The sequence below is a fragment of the Lepidochelys kempii genome, chromosome 2, assembly GCF_965140285.1.
Source record: "Lepidochelys kempii isolate rLepKem1 chromosome 2, rLepKem1.hap1, whole genome shotgun sequence".
In the NCBI taxonomy this organism is placed as follows: Eukaryota; Metazoa; Chordata; order Testudines; family Cheloniidae; genus Lepidochelys; species Lepidochelys kempii.
Window position 1 is genome coordinate 267,827,712 of NC_136381.1, and position 19,879 is coordinate 267,847,590.

Sequence of the window (19,879 nt, forward strand, 5' to 3'; positions counted from 1 at the left end):
GTTTAAACTAAGCTAAAACTTTTTAGAAAAATCAAGGTTCACTGGGCAGTGAGCAGCTCTTCAGCAAGTACCAAATAAATACTGAAAAGCTCATAGAAAAGAACACTTTGCCAGAACAAAGTTCATCTAGTAGGTTCTGACTGCACCAGAGGAAATAGGTAAGTCTTCCAAAGCTTTGTGTTTAACTCAGACATTACTCTCTTACCTGTACTGTCATCATCTATTCCATGGTCACCATTTTCTAGCACTGCTGGTCCAACAGCTGAAGTACCTGCAATAACCACAGAGAATATCAACCGGTGGGGAGATGTTACTCCTAACCTATATAAGGTTCATCTCAAAACTTTTCGCCAAGATGTTTTTTTTCCCCTCAATACTGCTCAATCCACACCCCAGATCTTCTCTCTGACTGCCACTCCCACCTCCCTTGTATCAGGGTAGGGGGAACAAGCCACACACCTCATTGAGTCAGAAAAGCCAAATTAACCACTCACCAGTACCATCAATACTTCCTAAGAGAGTGCCGTATTCCAGGCACACAGTCTGTTGCTTAGTCCCATGAAAGTGACCCACAGAATTATAACCTGGGTCTTCTGCAACAACTCACACCACAATTGCGATTATCCAAATCATCTTGGGGATGAACCTTGGACTAAACTGGCTTCCAAAAGGCAACCCCACAGCAGAATTCCCTTAAAGGATATTCAATAAAGTGTCAGAGTAGCAGCCGTGTTAGTCTGTATCCGCTTATGCTCAAATAAATTGGTTAGTCTCTAAGGTGCCACAAGTACTCTTTTTCTTTTTTCAATAAAGTGTGCCTTTGAAATTTTATTCATCTAACAAAGATAGGCCCTCCTTACTGTACTACTCATTGCTATATTGCATATGGATACGGTCATTACAGCAAAGGCTGTATCACACAAAAACCCTGAGCATAATCTGTTCCAGAAAGAGAAGCTTGCATCTGACTTTCTGAAGCAAGCTCTGGAGTGAGAGACCATTATACAAGAGGTCTCAATACAAACGTAACATATAACCGAGATAAGAAGTGCTTTTGCTCATCCTGAGTGCCCTTTTGAGGGTGACATCCATTTTCCTTCCAGAGAATATTTGAGCCCTGAGGAGACAGACATAGGAGTCCTAGTACTTGAAATTGTTGCCTTTACCCTTTTGGACAAACCACTGTTATCTTAGCCTTATAATTTGTGGAGCTTCCAAAATGCTTTTGGGATACAATCTAAGTGACTCCATTCCTTAACCATGTCCAACTCAGCTTCATTAAAAGAAAGAGTTGGGAGGTTTAGTGTGGGTCCAGAACTGTTACCCTGCATGACAAAGACAAGACTAGGGAGAGACACTCTTTTGTCTCCCTGGCTGACATGAAACTAACATTTTACAGTTATGGACTAATCCTAGAATAATGATGGAAACTGACATTCTTATTTCAGCTAGTCAAAGCTGAAATCAATAAATATGGTTCAGGATATTTACCTAAGAAAATTTCAATTGAGACACATTATAAAGCATATGCATTCAAGTTTATTTATTTTTGTCTATTACATGAGCACTTAGCTGGATAACTCCTACAAAAGTCAACAAGAGACACATTGCTAAAACCCAGCTCTCATCTCCTAAAATATGTCACGCATCATCAGTATTTAACAAAACTAATAACTAAAGTGAACAACAAAAAGCTGTTTTCATTAAAAATAAAATCAGTCCTGTAAATAGGGGAGCTTAAAGGCAGTATAATGAAAGGTGTTCAGCCTTCAACTTGTTTAATGATATTCACGGTTTCAAGATCAGAGTCCTTCCTCCTTCAAGATTGCTTAAAAGAATTTCCTTGGGAGTACTAGGATTTATACCCTGCCTAAACTCAGAAGGCAGTTGAGTACTGCGAGATCCAGTGGCTAGGTCAGAGGACTGGGAATCAGGAGATCTGGGGTTAACCCCAGATTGGCCACTCACTCTGTGTGACTTTGGAAAAGTTATACAATTCCCATGTGGCTCAGTTTCCCCAACTGTAACATGGGAAAAGTGAGGCTTAGTTATCTTTGAAAAAGAATTTGAGATCTATGGATGAGAAGCATTATGAAAGCATTAGTACCCTTTGTACTCTAATTACTAGAAAATGCATATATTGCTCTATTACCCACGGAGTTCTCTAACCATCCAAATAGGTTTATACAATTCAATATTGATCCCACAATCCCATGAACACAGAACTGCTTAGGGTCAGTAACTATATCCACTTCATGCTTTCTGGAGCAGTATGCAGAAGAAAGGCTACAATTTAATATAAAAGCCTGTCATTCTCCAAAATACACAGTGATCTTTAACAGCTGGATTCTGTTGAAATTAATGTTGTGAGCCAGGTTGCCAGCATTATTGGACATCTTCAGACCACCACTTCAAGCAGACATAAGGCCATTTAGTAAAATGGCAATACTGTATCCTGCTGGCAACAAGCCCTGTGCAATAAAGGAACTATTGGAATACCCTATCTTTTCTTCCAAAAGCTGCTGCTCAGCTTCTAGGAACTGATCCCTGTTTTCAGTTGTAAAAAGCATAGTAAAGACAAGCAACTGCAGGAATCATACAGAGCAGCAAGATTTATTTTATTCTAGTTAATGGTAAAGAACATGCTTCTTTTAACAGAACCTCAGCATCTCTGGTTGTTAGCTTTATGTTATGCACTGGGGCACCAATTTTTATCTGCAACCAGGAGGAATAACATTTTTATTTTAAATGAAAAACAAGACTTTCCAGGGAGAAAAAGTTAAGACACCATTCATTAATGAGTGCTTTGTAAATTAAGGGTTAAAAACTAGAGTCTGACTTTCTATCTAATCCTGCAAAGGGTAGGGACTAGAACAGCTGCATTGTACCTCAATGCTCATTCTGACTCAGCTGTGCTTGCTGACAAATTAGTATAGCTAACACAGCTATCTTTAAGTGATGTCCATGTTAAGTGACAACAGGTTGCATAGCATGCAGCACTCAACAGGATCAATACAGGCATATTCCTACATTCCTTTGCAACAGCTTCAAGTTATCCAAGCAGAGTCCCTCCTTTTCACCCACTCAAACTTTAGGCAAAATCCTCCTCCTCAATCCCTAACCTTGTGTCAGCAATTCAGAAAATAGTAGGCCAGTTAAGTGAGTGGGACTAGAAAGCCATGATCATTTCACTCCCCTAGTGTTCTGAAAGTAAGCATCACTGACCATCACTGAGATCACCTGCTGAAACTGTGTCAGTTTTCTACACTGCAATAGCAAAAATATTCTAAAAATAGAAAAATGAAATTGTAAAACTACAAGTGGCCGCAGAGGGACTAAAGAACAACTGTAGTACACAAAAAAGCTTTTAACTAACATTTTAAAATGACTAGATTTCATGTTAGGCATATCCCTTTAAAAAGAACAGCTTTACACAAAGATTCTGTATTCAGTTAATTCAGATGGGGAAGAAACCTCTGCATGTGGAGCCCAGATGCAAGTGAAGAGATAGATCTATGAATCAAACAGCTAGCCAAATGTGACCAGAGCTGGGAGGGTATCAAAAGATTACCACATAAAAGCTTTTACAGTGTGGTAAAGCACTATTTGCTGGGCTGATAGCAGGGGAACCGCTCCCTGCCCCAGCTTATCTCCGCCACCCTCGGCCTGAGCAGGAAGCCACTGCCTGCTTCTCAGCCTTCCCAGGCTTCCCGCCAAACAGCTGATTCGCGGGAAGCCGGGGGAGGGGGCGGAGAAGCAGAGCAGGGCAGCGCATTCACCAGAGGAGGCGGAGCGGAGGTGAGGTGAGGTGATCTGGGGCCAGGCGCAGGGTGGGGAGCTGCCGGTGGGTGCTCTACATCCACCAAATTTTCCCTGGGGGTACTCCAGCCCTGGAGCCAGAGGGACCTGCTGGATGCTTCCTGGGAGCTGCCCCAGGTAAGCACCTCTGGGACTCCCCACCTCGCCCCCCAGCAGGTGCCTCTGGCTCTTAGGGGCGGGGTAGGCACCCACTACGGTGGCCCATGAGACCCTCCTGCCCGGTTCTGGGGGCAGTCAGGGGACGGGGGGGGGGGGGTTGGATGGGGCAGGAGTCCCGGGGGCAGGGGTGGGCAAAGACCCCCTCGTGGGGTGAGGAGGGAACCCATTGTTAAGATTTTGGCAGCTCATCACTGGTATAAATGTACTGTTATTACCAGGTGTGTTTTGGTAAAAAGGCCTTGGAGCTGAATATATACTTCTATTTCAGCTATATGAAGTGCGGTATACAAATTCCCAATAATCTTTTTTAAGACCAACCCCACTATCATCATAATCTGAACTATTTAAGAGTCAAACACATCAAGACATCCAAACTCCATAATCCTTGTCAGAATCACAAGATACTACTTGCATCTGGCCAGTGCAAAGGATTGCCTTTATGTAAACAAATTTAAGAAAGCGCCCACTAAACCAGATAATCTCAAGCAAAATGGACAGGGCCAATATATTAAACAATCTCCACATTAATGGCTTGGCATGGTACACCACACGGTCTCCCACAGTATTCTCGTCAGCAAGTTAAAGAAGTATGGGCTGGATGAATGCACTATAAGGTGGGTAGAAAGTTGGCTAGATTGTCGGGCTCAACGGGTAGTGATCAATGGCTCCATGTCTAGTTGGCAGCCGGTGTCAAGTGGAGTGCCCCAAGGGTCGGTCCTGGGGCCGGTTTTGTTCAATATCTTCATAAATGATCTGTAGGATGGTGTGGATTGCACTCTCAGCAAATTTGCGGATGATACTAAACTGGGAGGAGTGGTAGATACGCTGGAGGGCAGGGATAGGATATAGAGGGACCTAGACAAATTGGAGGATTGGGCCAAAAGAAATCTGATGAGGTTCAATAAGGATAAGTGCAGAGTCCTGCACTTAGGACGGAAGAACCCAATGTACAGCTACAGACTAGGGACCGAATGGCTCGGCAGCAGTTCTGCAGAAAAGGACCTAGGGGTGACAGTGGACGAGAAGCTGGATATGAGTCAACAGTGTGCCCTTGTTGCCAAGAAGGCCAATGGCATTTTGGGATGTATAAGTAGGGGCATAGCGAGCAGATCGAGGGACGTGATCGTCCCCCTCTATTCGACATTGGTGAGGCCTCACCTGGAGTACTGTGTCCAGTTTTGGGCCCCACACTACAAGAAGGATATGGATAAATTGGAGAGAGTCCAGTGAAGGGCAAAAAAATGATTAGGGGTCTGGATCACATGACTTATGAGGAGAGGCTGAGGGAACTGGGATTGTTTAGTCTGCAGAAGAGAAGAATGAGGGGGGATTTGATAGCTGCTTTCAACTACCTGAGAGGTAGTTCCAGAGAGGATGGTTCTAGACTATTCTCAGTGGTGGAAGAGGACAGGACAAAGAGTAATGGTCTCAAGTTGCAGTGGGGGACGTTTAGGTTGGATATTAAGAAAAACTTTTTCACTAGGAGGGTGGTGAAACACTGGAATGCGTTGCCTAGGGAGGTGGTGGAATCTCCTTCCTTAGAAGTTTTTAAGGTCAGGCTTGACAAAGCCTTGGCTGGGATGATTTAATTGGGGATGGGTCCTGCTTTTGAGCAGGGGGTTGGACTAGATGACCTCCTGAGGTCCCTTCCAACCCTGATATTCTATGATTCTATATGTAAGCACAGCAACACTGTTTTGAACACATTTTAATTCACCATCACACAAGCAGTTTACTTGGGTGAGAAGCCAAGAGGGTCGAAAGAAAGACTTTCAGATAAGCCCATTAATATATTTTATTACTCTTAGAACAATTAGATGTGCAGATTGGTTGGTTATGCCAGATAATGAATAGAAACCGTGACACAAAGCACAACTGAGAATAATACAACCCAAACATGTACATAAACAGAGTTGTGCATAGTCACTTAGCTAGAATCCACATCAGAACAGCGGACTTAAAACTAAATAGAGGCTACCTTTACTTGTGCATCTCCAGTACTGACCACTTCAATTTAAAAAAAAAAAAATAGGCCCCCCAAATTATTATATTGGTTTAAAAGATTATGAGATTTAAGAAAATTATTAATTTGAGGATTTTTATTTGCCTTCTGGTGTGACTCTTTTGGATACACTTGGGTCACATTTTCATATGCAACCAGGAGGACTAACTTTTTTTATTTTAAATGAAAACCAAGACACTCATTTAATCACATGCCTCCAGGATCAAGGGCTTAAAATCGTTAACTATCACATGACTTTAATAAAAACACAAGTATAGGCGCAGTGTTGCTAGCATCAGGTACATGCAAATATGCATGTGAATTTTTGCCCTTGGTCATATGACAATAGCAATGAAAGTGCCAAACATTTAGATTATACATGATATGCCTTGTACCTGTGAATTTTCACAGCAAAATGGATGTAGTCAAGTTTTAATAATAGAATACTCCCACTTAGATCCCACTGAATTGCTATAGTTTATCAAAAACTGAACCACAAAAAAGTATAATTTTTAAAAATGCATTTTCTGCAATACATTTAATTGGATCCTAAACCTCAGAGAACTAGTGTCCCCTATAATTGGCTTTAACCTACACTGTCAACTCTCAACACCATGAAAACTCTCATCTCAGGTCTTAACTGCTACAACCTTGCCCCCTCAAGTTCATTCAAAATGTTGCTGCTAAGGCGGTTTCTAGATAATACTTAGTCCTGCCATGAGTGCAGGGGACTGAACTAGATACCTCTCAAGGGTCACTTCCAGTCCTACGATTCTATGACTCTTGGATAGCTGCTCTGACCACATCAGGTGGGTAATATCAGAAGTTGGTCCAGTAAAAGTATTATTTCACCCACTTTGTCTCTCTACCTACTAAGAAAACAATCACAACAGGATTAAATACAGAAAACTATTTGGGGTCTCCCACATTGTGCTCTACTAAATGACGTTTAAAACAACCGCGTGATGCTAGCCAATATAACAACTGTGCTAGAACTTCCTCGTTTTGCTTTGTGCACTGTAGCAGCATTAATATTAACGTCTCCAAGTCGGAAATAAGCCCTCTACCGCCTTCATTTTATAACATGCTAGAGAAACTGGAGTATCATGTCTAGATTTCTAAGACAATATTTAAGGCACTTTTTCTTCTCTCTCCTAAGAAAAAGCACATTTATTAGCTGTCGATCTAATACAGGACCTGTGGAGTTCTACAGCATAGTTTGCAACAATCTTCATCTTTAATACGCATCACAGAGATCACCAGCAGCAGGCCGTATGCCTGGATCAAGACTGAGCACTGTGTGCTACACCTACAGTTTCTGCAGCTTTGCCGATGTAGAGGGGCAGCTAAAATCAGCTGTCCTTCATGCAAATTAAGTGCTGCCCTCAACCTCCTGTCAAGTTGCCAATACAGCCCTTCAGTCAAAGTTTTGGATGCTTCTTTATTACCCAAAATATATACTATGAAAAGTACAAAGGAAAAAGGCAGTGTAGGAACATTTAAAGAATCAAGGTATTACCTGCAGTACTTTCAGCTGTATTTAATTTCATTGCCAAGATCCTGACAGCAACATAAGAATTGCTGCCTGGAATACTGAAACAGATGAAAAGCTTTTCTTTTTAATCCTGTGGGATACATTTCATTATTACAGACAATGAAGTAACAATTCTTACTAATGCTAGAGGTTTTACCAGCCCTCTAGAAAAAAATCAATTATGTATATATGGAGAATATTAGCAGTATAGATACAATCCAGATGTCTACATCATTGACTGATTTTTTCTGATTCCCATTTTGAGACTCAGGAAATTCCCAGTTCAATTAAATATACAGCTTTTAGGATGCACTTATGAAACATTTGCTGTCCTTAAACTCAAATGTCAGGGTTTTGATTTTTCTTTGCAAAAGCAATGTAAAAACTTACAGGAAGCCTGCAGCCTTCTGCAATGAAGGCACCTACAGTTACTGTGGAGAAAGAGAGAAGGAAAGGAAAGGGAAATTTTGTGGTTTGATCTCAAGCTTGCAGGCCCCAGATATGTGCTTTGTTTTCTTATTAGGGAGGGGACGTCTGTTCAGATATGCAGCAATTTGTGTCCACTCTACCATAGTCTAGTACTATCAATGCCCTCTGGTGGCCATTTGGGGGCTTGAACATAGAATCGAGGATGACAGACAAGCTTGCGACTGGGATGGAAAAAGGGATGATTTTTGCAATGTATACACACCCAAAAGAGTAAAACAGAGCATAGCTTTCTTGCCCCACTCCTGAAAGTAGCAATAGTATCAAGTTTTGAAGCAGCATGGTGTACTTGGAAGCAAGTAGCAGACAGCATACCAGTCTGCAGTGGGGTTTTAAAGCCTGACATTTACTTCTCAGCTGACACCCACTCCCACCCAAAGGCTATCATTTGAAAAAACAGGATTTAAATATTTTCCAAACAGGATAATATCTCTCTCACTTTAGGTGAATCAGAACAATGCAGGGCTTAAAAAACTGTCTTCACAGGCTATCTAGACTTCAATTCAATGTCATTTTCACTCCTACAGCCTTCAGGGTTACATCACAACTGAAAGCCCTGAAGGTTTGAGAGTTCTGCCAGAAGATGGAGATTAAACAGGTACACACAGCAGCCAGCTGCAAAAACATACAGAAGGCTTTGTACACACCCAAAGCAATCCTCCAGCATTATGTAAAGACCACAATGTAGTAAGAGGATTACCTGGAATTTGCCAAATTATATCCAGCAACTTGCTAGGTATACTCTAAAACTTCCTAGGAATTGATATCCCAATGTGGAAAGCACCACTTGAGGGTTTTCTAAAATTAACATTTAGTCTCACTTTGAGACAAATTCCCATCTGACTATACTGCTATTCTCATTACCCCTTCTCTTCCCTTACCCATCTCTCAGTATTCAGATGGTTCACACAAGTCCATGCTGGGGCCCATCTGACTGTTTGTTAAGCTCATCTAATCTGGCTCATGGATTTAAAAACAAAACAAAAAAAAAAACACTTTAGCAGAGATGGAATAGCTGAATCCTGACAGGACATATGACTAAACTCGTTTCTGACTGAAGAAAGTCAATCTCAGTAGCAAAGATCCTGCTGTCGAAACACATCCTGGCATTTTAACATGAATAAATTAACAAGTGAGAGCTGAAAAGTCTGATCCATGAAAGTTCATTTCCTCTTTTAGGAAAGGATAAAGCAGTTTTGGAGTCACAATCTGGAGTTTTGAATGTGAACCTCTTGCTAAATGTTATGCAGCAATTTCTGTGCTCAAAAGCTTCATATTACAATCAAACATTAAAACAGAGCCTTATGTTTCACTCCCAGCTAGGCCATTTCATAGAGCACACAGAGTTTAAATCTGATTTATTCTACAGGATTTACTCAGTGGCAGGTAGCACATATTCAATCCTACCTTATATATTGTCAGAAGCATTTTTTAAATCAAGATTTGTTTAACAGCCATAACATGTGGCTTTGATGAGAAACCATGGTCTTTTTCACAAGGAAATTGATCTCCCATCACCTCTTCAAGAAAAAAAAATAGACAACCATCTGAAAGTAGCACATAATGAGATCAAGAGCCAAGAATGGCTTCTAGTAAACTGACACCATTTGAGATTGCAGAGGTTGACAAACCTTAACAGCCAAGCATGTACAAAGAGACAAAAAGATTAAAAAAGCTTTAGTTTATGCACCCATGGTAATCAGGCTCTCCAATTACTTTGGAGAGATCAAAACAACATCAAAGATAGGGATTCTACAATGCTTATGATTTCCATTGCCAGTTACTCCAAGGCAATTTGAACATCCAATTCTTCATGTTTAGAAGCTAACATTAGTATTAACCCTCTGGAATATACCTAATATTAACTGGCTTGTTAGTTTTAGAATAAGATAAAAACAGATTCAATTCAGTCACTAAAAGGATTGATTGCACATCCTGGGCCAAAATTTAAAATGTCATCTCCTTCTAGAAAGCCAAAAGTGCACAGTACAAAATCCTCATATAAAGGGACAGACCTACCGGCAGCTCACGTTAGCATACAGGGGTTCAGAGAGACTCGAGCTCAATTCCCACTTACAGGTCCACAAGTCTTCTTACTGGGTGGCTTATGTAGGTTTTAACTGCCAATTAAACCAGTAAGATGACTGCCAATTGCCTCAGTGGCTAAAGTTGTATATAGAGCACTAAGAGCTCTCATGCTGAACCTCCAAGGGATGGACACCTAAGAGATCACATCCTCAAAGAGAAGCTTGCATTTTAAAGCAACACACATTTCTGTTGTGATATTATAATTTTCAATTTTTTATTTTAACATTAATGGAGAATCTTTCTGGCAGAGGATGCTGTAGCTGTACACCAACTTCAAGAGATTCCAGCAGAAAAACCTCTTTAAAACTAAATCTTTGAAGCTAAATGTGAAAAAGTTCTTTCCCACCCCCACTTTTTTCCCCACAATGCACAAGTCAATATCTACTATTACAAAAATCTGTTAATTAAACCAAGAGGAGTACATGACTAATTGGAGTAATCACATGATGTTTTGCCACAGCCTTCATCCTTCCTCATCCCACCCTCCCCGTTTATCCCCACTCATCACATCATATCTAATATTAGACTAAGCTTTTCAGAGCAGGCACTTTTTTTGGTTCTTTATTGTGAAGTACCTAACTTTCAGATAATGTAAAATAAAATGTATGATGTGGATCAAATTCCTACATGCAGTCCAATGCCACACCAGAGGGGGACTTTAGGACCATCCCTTGTTCTGACTGATGACCATTTTAGTCCTTTTATATTCACCCCCTTTGCCCACCTATATAAGTACCAAGATTAGTGTAAATCTTCTTCCACAATGATGACGTTACCTCGTTAGAGGCAGAGAGTATTTTGCTTTTATTTACACATCATATTTCATGAGAGGATGACAAAGTGCTTCACATAGGTGGGTTTTAGCACCATTTTAGAATTGCAGAATCAGGTACAGGGAAGTTAAGGAACTAGCCCAAAATTATGTGCTGAGTCAGTAGCCAAGTAAAGGAGCAGAATTCAAGGCTCCTGAATCCCAGTCCCTTCCTCTAACTCAGCCAGAAAAACAAAGTCTATTCACTCATTAATCTGGAACAAGCAGATATTTTCCCCCCCATAATCACCAGATTATGTCTGCTTTTCATTTGGGCTGGTAAATTTTCAAAGTCATTAGTGAATGATGCCAAGCCTGTTTGTCAACACAGTCAGTGAAGAGTGCTCCTGCAGCAACAGACTAAACTTCTCCTCCCCTCACCCAAAGGTCTGCAAAGCACAATTTGAAGTGCTAGAAAGGCAGTATGGCCTAGTGGTTAGAGCACAAGACCGTCAGACAACGTGGATTCTATTCCTCATTTAACCACTGACATTATGGGCAGGACTGCCGAGTGACTTACCTTCTGTGACTCAGTTTCTCCATACAGAAAATGAGAATAATATTGCGGGCCCCCCCCCCCCCCGCCTTTGTACAGTTATGGGATTTGGGGTAAAAATATTTAGCATATGTAGTAACATTTAGTACTTGTGTAGCACCTTCCATCTGAGGAGGCCAAAGCACTTTACAAGCATTAAACCCCACAATACCAGTTCCTGGGAGTTAGGATTGTTAAGTACCCCCATTTTACAGGCTGAGAAATTAAGGCAGAGGGTAAGTGATTTTTTCCAAGATCAAACACCAAGACAGAGGCAGAGTAAGGATTAGAATCCAGACCTTTTCACTCCCAATCCCAACGTGTAATCATTAGATATTGCCTAGTTTAAAATGGTGTACAAAAAGTTTTAAAAGGCCTAAAACCGTGGAGCCCACTGTTTGCTTACTGTAATATTTATGTACGGTGCAACCATTTGGTCTGGTGCTTATAGACACTTACTTTCTACCTGACCACCGTCTGTGTGGGGCTTGCTTTTTGGTTCCTGGCTCTCAGCCTTTGCATCATCATCATCATCATCATCATCCAGTAGGGGGATATAGTCGGTTTTACCCACTGTTTCTCCAACCACGTCATCAAATTTCTCTGCTTCCAGGGTGGCAATGAAGTCTCGTTTCACTTCCTCCTCAATTTCTGCTGGTGGTTCTGTCAGAGCATCTGCAAGACTGAGATTGTGATCCAAGTCAGCCATGCTTTAGCACCTCTGTAACCTGAAGAATGAGAAAGATCATATTTTTAGTAAGAGATCTAATGCTACTAGGAGATTGATGCTGGCAACTGTGTTTACCTGCCTTCACAGTGTTGTAATTCCCAGATGCCTGGAAAACAAAATTAAAGACAACACAGTTCTCCTGAGTCAAGTGTTTTAACTGTATGATCCACATTAAATTTCATATAGTGTTTGCAATCAGAGCATAAAACAAAAGCTACTAGATGGCTAGCAACTAAGAATTAGCCTAACCTTACATTCTGTTCTCGTGTCTCCTCCAGAGCCAAGAGTTAATTCAGTATCCTCAGCTGCACAAAACCAACTGACACAAGGCAATCTAGTTCTTGGGCAGACGCCACTCAGCCTCCCCTATGGAGATTACGTTTTACATAATCTCTGGTGTGTACCTTAAATCTCAGTGTTGCTTTTCATCCCTTCCACAGAGGTTCTGCAGCATGTTTCTGTCCTCAGCAGACCTGGCTAGTGACAGTAAACTTTCGCCTTCCCAGCATTTATGTTGGAAGGTAAAGCTCTAATAAATTAAGTGCTAAACATCTCAATGCTCCTAGTTTAATGACTCAATAAGATAATTGATTGTCCAATCCTTTCCTCTTATGTAGATCAGTGTTCAATGTTGTTCTCTGTGAGAGTCAGCAGACAATTTATATTAATCAACCCACCCGGATTACTGCAGAAGCTCTTTAGGTACACAGCAAACAAACACCTCTTTGTGGGGTGGATTCCTGGATTTTAAAAGAGTTTAAAGAGCAATGCACCAATGAGAGGCAAGGGGGAAAAAGTTGAGCTTTATCGTTCAACAGTCTATCTTCAAATGCTGGTTTTTTTCAGACTAATTTTTAGACTGTTCTGTTCTACAGAAGTATTGAAAGTTCCATTCATATGCCCTGTCCATCCAAAGAACGTCTTCAAGCCTGGACAGAAATAAAAACATATACCACAGGGTTATCTAAATGGGGACATTTCAAACCCCCTAATACACTCAATTCAGTTTACTTCAACTTTTTAAACAATTTACTGTTAAGTATTGAATCCAGATTAGCTTCAGTTAGATTTGCTCCACATTTAGAAGCATGGATAATCTGTGCAAAAAGTTAATGGTCCTTTAAAGATTTAGTTATCCCCTTTTTAAAAATCCAGTAAGCTATTGTTTTTTTTTAAAAAAAGCATATATAAGACAAATGTGGAAGGAAGGAAAAATGAGTACAGGTGTAACAACAAAGGTAGAGTTCAACCACCACATTCACTCAACATATAAAATTTATCATAAAGTTCATATGTCTAAACAATATGAGGTCATTATGCATTATGACAGACAAGACCCATTATGGCTGACTAAAATGGTACTTATATCAGTCAGTATTGTAAACACTCTGTGGCCACATAGGACTTAAGAATTGTCACTATGCTGCTCACCATAGTTTTATGGCAACAGCATAACCCAGATCCTTCTGCACCAAAACAGAGGGCCCCCCCTACTACTTCAGCTGTGGAAAGTCTGTTAACTGTTAGCAGTATATGGCTTCTGACACACAGAAATCCTGACTCCAGCCAGTGGAGTGCAGTGTTACAGATACTTCAGTATATTCCCATGTTTTCAAGAGACTGCTATTTACCCACTTACGTTCAAGCAGGAACTGGAAAGTTTGAAGAGTTTAGCCAAAATATACACCTTTATATAATAGTACCCCTTTTCCAGCACTGGGCTGTTAAAAGATCACAACTGCTCCTTGAAGCGTACAAAGCTTTAACAGCTATTTTTTTTATAAAGCTTAAAGCCTTTCAACTTCAGATTTGTGTTTTCTTTTAGCTCCCAGTCCCTTGCCTACTATCACAATAGACAGTGAAAAAAATTGAGGAACAAGATTTGGTCCAGGTCCCATGTTTAAAGGCTTATGGCATTTAAGTATTTGTGGTCAAGTTTTCAGAAACACCTAATGGAACTTAAGATCCTAAGCATATTATGTCACTTATTAAAAGTTTACCCTGGTATAGGTCCAAGCCCTGATAGGTAACAAGATAGCAGACCTTAAAGTGATGTAATTTCAGCCACCACCTTGCCTTATTTCTACTTCAGCAGACTCTTGAGGTTAGTTCCACTATCTCAGAAAAAGTTAGAGCTATAAACAAACACTTTAATCCTTTCATTTGAAAGCTGATGTGACACACTGGAGTTCTGACACTATAATCTTTAAGTAGCAATTTATGGGATAGTCATTACAAAAATCATGTCACAAAACTGAGTAGTCAGAAAGCAGTTATAAAGTCCAATACCTTGCAGCAGAGTTAAGGACCATAAGGAGTGTTTAAAAGTATATTACGAACAAAACAAAACAAAAATCAAAACAATGATATTGGTCCACTCCTAGATGGAAATGGAAAAACGGTCAATAATGCAGAAAAGCCAAGTGTTTAATAAATATTTCTGTTCTGTGGTTGGGGAAAAATCTGATGCAGACATATCATGCTGATGAAACACTTTCCTTTCTAAGAGGAGGATATCAAAGAGCACCTGCTAAAGTTGGACATTGTTAAATCAACAGGTCCAGATAACCTGCATCCTAGAGTTTTAAGAGAGCTGGCCAAAGAGCTTGCTGGACCATTAAATGTTGGTTCTTAACTCTTGGAACACTGGGAGAATTCCAGAAGATGGGAAGAAATCTAATATTGTGGCAATATTTAAAAAGAATAAAGAGGATGACTGAGGTAACTAAAGACCTGTCAGCCAGATATCGATCACTGGCAAGATAATGGACTGGCTGACATGGGACTCGATAAAGAATTAAAGGGGGAGTACTGTAATTAATGCAAATTAACGTGGGTTTATAGAAATCCTGTCAAATTAACTTGATAACTTCTTTTCAATGAGATTACAAGTTTGGTTGATAAAAGTAATACTATTGAAGTAATATATTTAGACTTGTGTGGTACCAAGTCAAATGACTACAGAATATTTTGATTAAGAAACTAGAATGATACAAAATCAACATGGAACTCTCATTAAATGGATTAAAAACTGACTAAATGACAGGTCTCAAAATGTAACTGTCAACAGGGAATTATTTTCCAGCAGGTATGTTTCCAGTTGGGCCCTGCAGAGATTGGTTCTTGGCCCTATTTCACATTTTTATCAATGATCTGGAAGAAAACAAAATCACTGAAAGTTTGCAGATGACAAAAACTGTTGGAGTGGTAAATAATAAAGAGGCCAGGTTACCATCAGTGATCTGGATCATTTGATAAGCTAGTCGCAAGGGAACAATCTGTGTTTTAATATGGCCAAATGTAAATGTATACATCTAGGAACAAAGAACACAGGCCAGATTCACAGGATGGGGGACTCTATCCTGGGTAGCAGTGACTCTAAAAAAAATTTAAGGGTCATGATGGATAGTAAGTTGAACATGGGCTCCCAGTACAATGGTGTCGTCCAAAAAGGCTAATGAGACCCTTGGGTGCATATACACGGTAATCTCAAGGAGCAGTAGAGAGGTTATATTATCTCTATATTTGGCACTGGGGTGACCATTATTGGAATATTGCATCCACTTCTAGTAACCACAGTTCAAGAAGGATGCTAATAAATTGGAGAGAGTTCAGAGAAGAGCCACAAGAATGATTAAAGGATTAGAAAACCTGCTTTGTGATGGTAGAATCATAGAAACACAGGATTAGAAGGGACCGCAAGGCTCATCTAATCTAATGCCCTGCCACGATACAGAATTTGTTGTCTCTAACCGTCCAAGAGAGATGGCTATCCAGCCTCTTTTTGAAAACCTCCAGTGAAGGAGTTTCCAGTCTGTTCCATTGTCCTACTGTACTTACAGTTAGGAAGTTCTTCCCAAAATTTCATCTAAATCGCTATGCTGTAATTTGAACCCACTGCCTCTTGTCCTGCCCTCTGCGGCAAGACAGAACAGCTTTTCTCCACCTTTTTTATGGCAGCCTTTCAAATATTTGAAGACTACTATCATGTCCTCCCTTAATCTCCTCTTTTCCAAACTAAACATACCCAGTCCCTTCAGCCTTTGTTCGTTTCATCTCTTTGATCATCTTTGTCGCTCCCCTCTGGATCCTTTCTAGTTTCTCTACATCCTTTCTATACATTGGTGACCAAAATTGGACACAGTACTCCAGCTGAGGCCTAACCAGCACCGAGTAGAGCAGTCCGATCACCTCCCATGACCTGCATGCTATGCCACTTATTGCAATCTAAAATTGCATTTGCTTTTTTTGCAACAGCATCAAATTGTTGACTCATGTTGAGGTTTTGATCCACCAGAATTCCCAGATCCTTCGCAGCAGTGCTGCTGCGAAGCAAGTTAGCCCCCATTCTGTATTTGTGCATTTGATTTTTCTTCCCCAAATGTAGCACCTTACATTTGTTTTTGTTGAATTTCATTGTGTCTGTAGTCCAATTCTCCAATTTATCAAGATCACTTTGAATTGTAGCTCTATCCTCCAAAAAGTTGGCAAACACCCATCCCTCCCCCCAAGGCTGAGTCTTATCTGCAAATGTGATCAGTATGCTCTATATTCCTACATTCAGGTCATTAATAAAGATGTTAAACCACACCAGACACAGAACAGATCCCTGTGGAACCCCACTTGGGTCCTCCTTCCAGTCTGACATCATTCCATTAATGCCTATTCTTTGTTTCAGAGTTGCAGCTGTGTTAGTCTGTATTCGCATACTTATCAGAATGTCATGTGGGGCTGTGGCAAAAGCCTTGCTGAAGTCCACGTATGTTATGTTCACCGCACTCCCCCTCTCCACCAAACCAGTTACCCTGTCAAAGAAGGAAATCAAGCTGGTTTGGCATGATTTGTTCTTGGTAAATCCATGCTGGCTACTGGTGATCACCCCTCATCCTCCAGGTACTTGCAAACTGAATGTTTTAGACATTGCTCTAGTAGCTTCCCAGGTATCGAAGTCAGGCTGACTGGTCTCTAGCTCCGCAGCTTCTCCTTTTTCCCCTTTTTAAAGATGGGCACTATGTTAACCCTTCTCCAGTCTTCCAGCATCTCTCCTGTCCTCCATGAATGGCTCCAAGATTTCTTCAGCTAATTCCTTCAGCACCCTGGGGTGAATAGCATCAGGCCCTGCTGACTTGAACTCAAATTAGTCAGAGTATCTCAGATACGTTCTTATCCGGATCTGCATCCCTTCCCCTTTATTGTCTATGATAACTTTACCAGTCATTCAGTCACATACCTTTTGTGATAAGACAAAGTAGGCATTGAGCAGCTCTGCCTTCCTATCTTCCATTACCAGCTCACCTCCTTAATTGAGCAGCGGACCCTCACCACCCCAATATTTCTTTTTTGGTAGACAGAAAGGAGCTCAATCTATTTAAAGAGCAGATTAAGGGTTCAGAGTCTATAGGTATCTATATGGGGAACAAAAATTTGACAACGGGCTCTTTAATCTAGCAGACAATAGATATAAAATACAATGGTTGGAAGCTGAAGCTAGACAAATTCAGACTAGAAATAAGGCGCAGCTAAACAGAGTAATTAAGCAGTGGAACAATATACCAAGGGCTGTGCAAGATTCTTCATCACTGGCAATTTTTAAATCATGATTGGATGTTTTTCTAACACATAGGCTCTAGTTCAAACAGCAATTATTTCATGGAAGCTCTATGACTTATGTTATGCAAGTGCTCAGATTAGATCAGTTGTTTTCAACCTATGGCCTGCGGACCCATGGGGGGGTCCACAGACTATGCCTAAGTTTTCCAAAAGGGTCCATACTTCCGTTTGAAACTTTTTAGGGTCCACAAATGAAAAAAAAAAAATGTGTGAAACTCACTGGACTAGATGATCACAATGGCCCCTTCTGGCCTTACAATCTGTGAATGACAGAACTGGGGCTAGAAATGCACACTATTTACAGATGGAAACCTGATTCCTGGCATTTGTTTGTAACCATGACCGTTCACAAAGTATACCTCATAGGCGTCACAGACTTTTCATTCCAGTAATACTATATTCCATTCCAGGTCAATGCCAATACCATAAGTCCCAAGACTTGTAATTTCATTTTGTGAACAATCAATTTGAACAATTATTTTTAGACAAGTCCCAAAAAGGTCTCAGCCCCCTGTTTTTACACACTTCCATGTGTTCGTGACCACAGAGTCCTCTGAGCACACATTGCAATCAACTGTTTATCACAGTATTAAAATATTTCCATCAGCTTGCAGTTTTCATGCAGCCAGTTAAGACATCGGCATCCTTTTTATTTATTTGTATTAGTCTCAAAGTCTTGAATTATTTGTTAGCAGAGCTTCCTCTCAGCAGCAGAGTTTAGAACTGCCCAGAATAGTAAATCATGGCCATCCTCCTACTCAGATGGAAACTATTACTGACTTGAAATATAGGCCCTACTAACATTCATCTGCCCTTGTATAATAAAGGCTGAGTAAGCATCTAAAGCCAATGCCAGATGGCCTGCAAACCAATGTGCCTCCTTATCTCTTGGATTGTAAGGAGAGCCTCAGTTTATGTCCAATCCAAACATTTCAGAAACAGTTAAACAACCATTGTTCCATAGAAGTATTTTCTTTTGCTTTCCTTCAAAGCCAGCCTAATCACACACTCACTAGGACAATAAACTATTTACACTACTGAGCCACCACAATAGAACAGCATTTAATCAGAGGCAGAACCTGCAGCATAGGTGGTGCTTAGAGAAGAAACTGTTTATAAGGCTTAGGGCACCATCTGGGATGGTCCCAACTAGCCCAAGTTCTAGAGATATTACATCCAAAAAGATTGCATGATCCTCATTTGCAAAACAATGGATGGATTGGGTCAACCTCATCTCCATAAAATAGGATGGAGGATTTAGCACCTTCAAACCTAAACAGTAAGTGAGACATTACAGAAACTGACTTTCTTGAACACTTATGGGAAATAAATATCCTGATGTTTAATTTAATAAGGTATGTGGTAGTTATGCAACATCAGAACAACTAACTGGAAGACTTGTCATGTTATTGGAACTTAATATAAAATTTATCTCTAATGGAGTCTCTGAAGGCCTAGCAAACTGGCAGACTGATGTGCAAGCACAAAACTATACCATGGCAATGTGCAAACTTCAAGTGGTTCTGAGGATCTAAGCCTACTTTCCAGCCAAGAAAGAATCTTAAAATTTGCTTCCTCAGTTAACTCAGGAGATGGCTTCAGAGTGACAGGTGACACCATCGCCCTCACCCTAGGAGCACAGCAGTAGCACAAACAGCACTCATTCATGCTCAGCTTTTCTCCAACCCTTACCATTACGTGCTCCTTTCTCCCACTTAAGGCAGGATTCCTTAAAGGTACAAAGCAGGTTAGAGCAACAACTAAAAACAACAGAACACTTACATGTATAGGTGTTCCTTATACATTTGTAAGCGCCCCTCAAACCAGCTAACTGTCTCAGGCAGGGAGAAATGGACTGCAGCATCTGTGAGTAATACTTTCTATCATTTTCAGTTTGCTAGGAGACTTCATTCCATCCTGACAGATGATGACCTAGCCTCAGTTATTCACGCTTTTGTCACTTCTGGGAAGGACTACAGCAATGTGATATACCCGGGCATGAAGCCTTCAAACACTGTGGAAACTCCAACTAGTACAGAACATTGCAGCGCATCTCCTCAGCAACCCAGGCTACCATGACCACATCAAATCTGTCTTCCACTCTG

The 19,879-nt window shown here is 40.7% G+C and overlaps 1 protein-coding gene across 9 annotated transcripts in view; it reads right to left on the reverse strand.

The window, feature by feature from the left end:
- The window catches only part of MAP4 (microtubule associated protein 4), a 276,281-nt gene that overhangs the window by 165,632 nt on the left and 90,770 nt on the right, over positions 1-19,879 (reverse strand). For 7 of the 9 annotated variants that reach the window (XM_073329155.2, XM_073329156.2, XM_073329162.2 and 4 more), the window contains exons 3-4: positions 11,894-12,162; positions 206-271 (exon numbers count right to left, since the gene is read on the reverse strand). In XM_073329155.2, the coding sequence (XP_073185256.2) occupies positions 206-271; positions 11,894-12,143 (316 nt within the window). In that variant the 5' untranslated portion in view covers positions 12,144-12,162. Of the gene's footprint in view, positions 1-205; positions 272-11,893; positions 12,163-12,841; positions 13,047-19,879 lie in introns of those variants that run through there. The other 2 variants (XM_073329154.2, XM_073329157.2) reach the window with 2 other exon arrangements.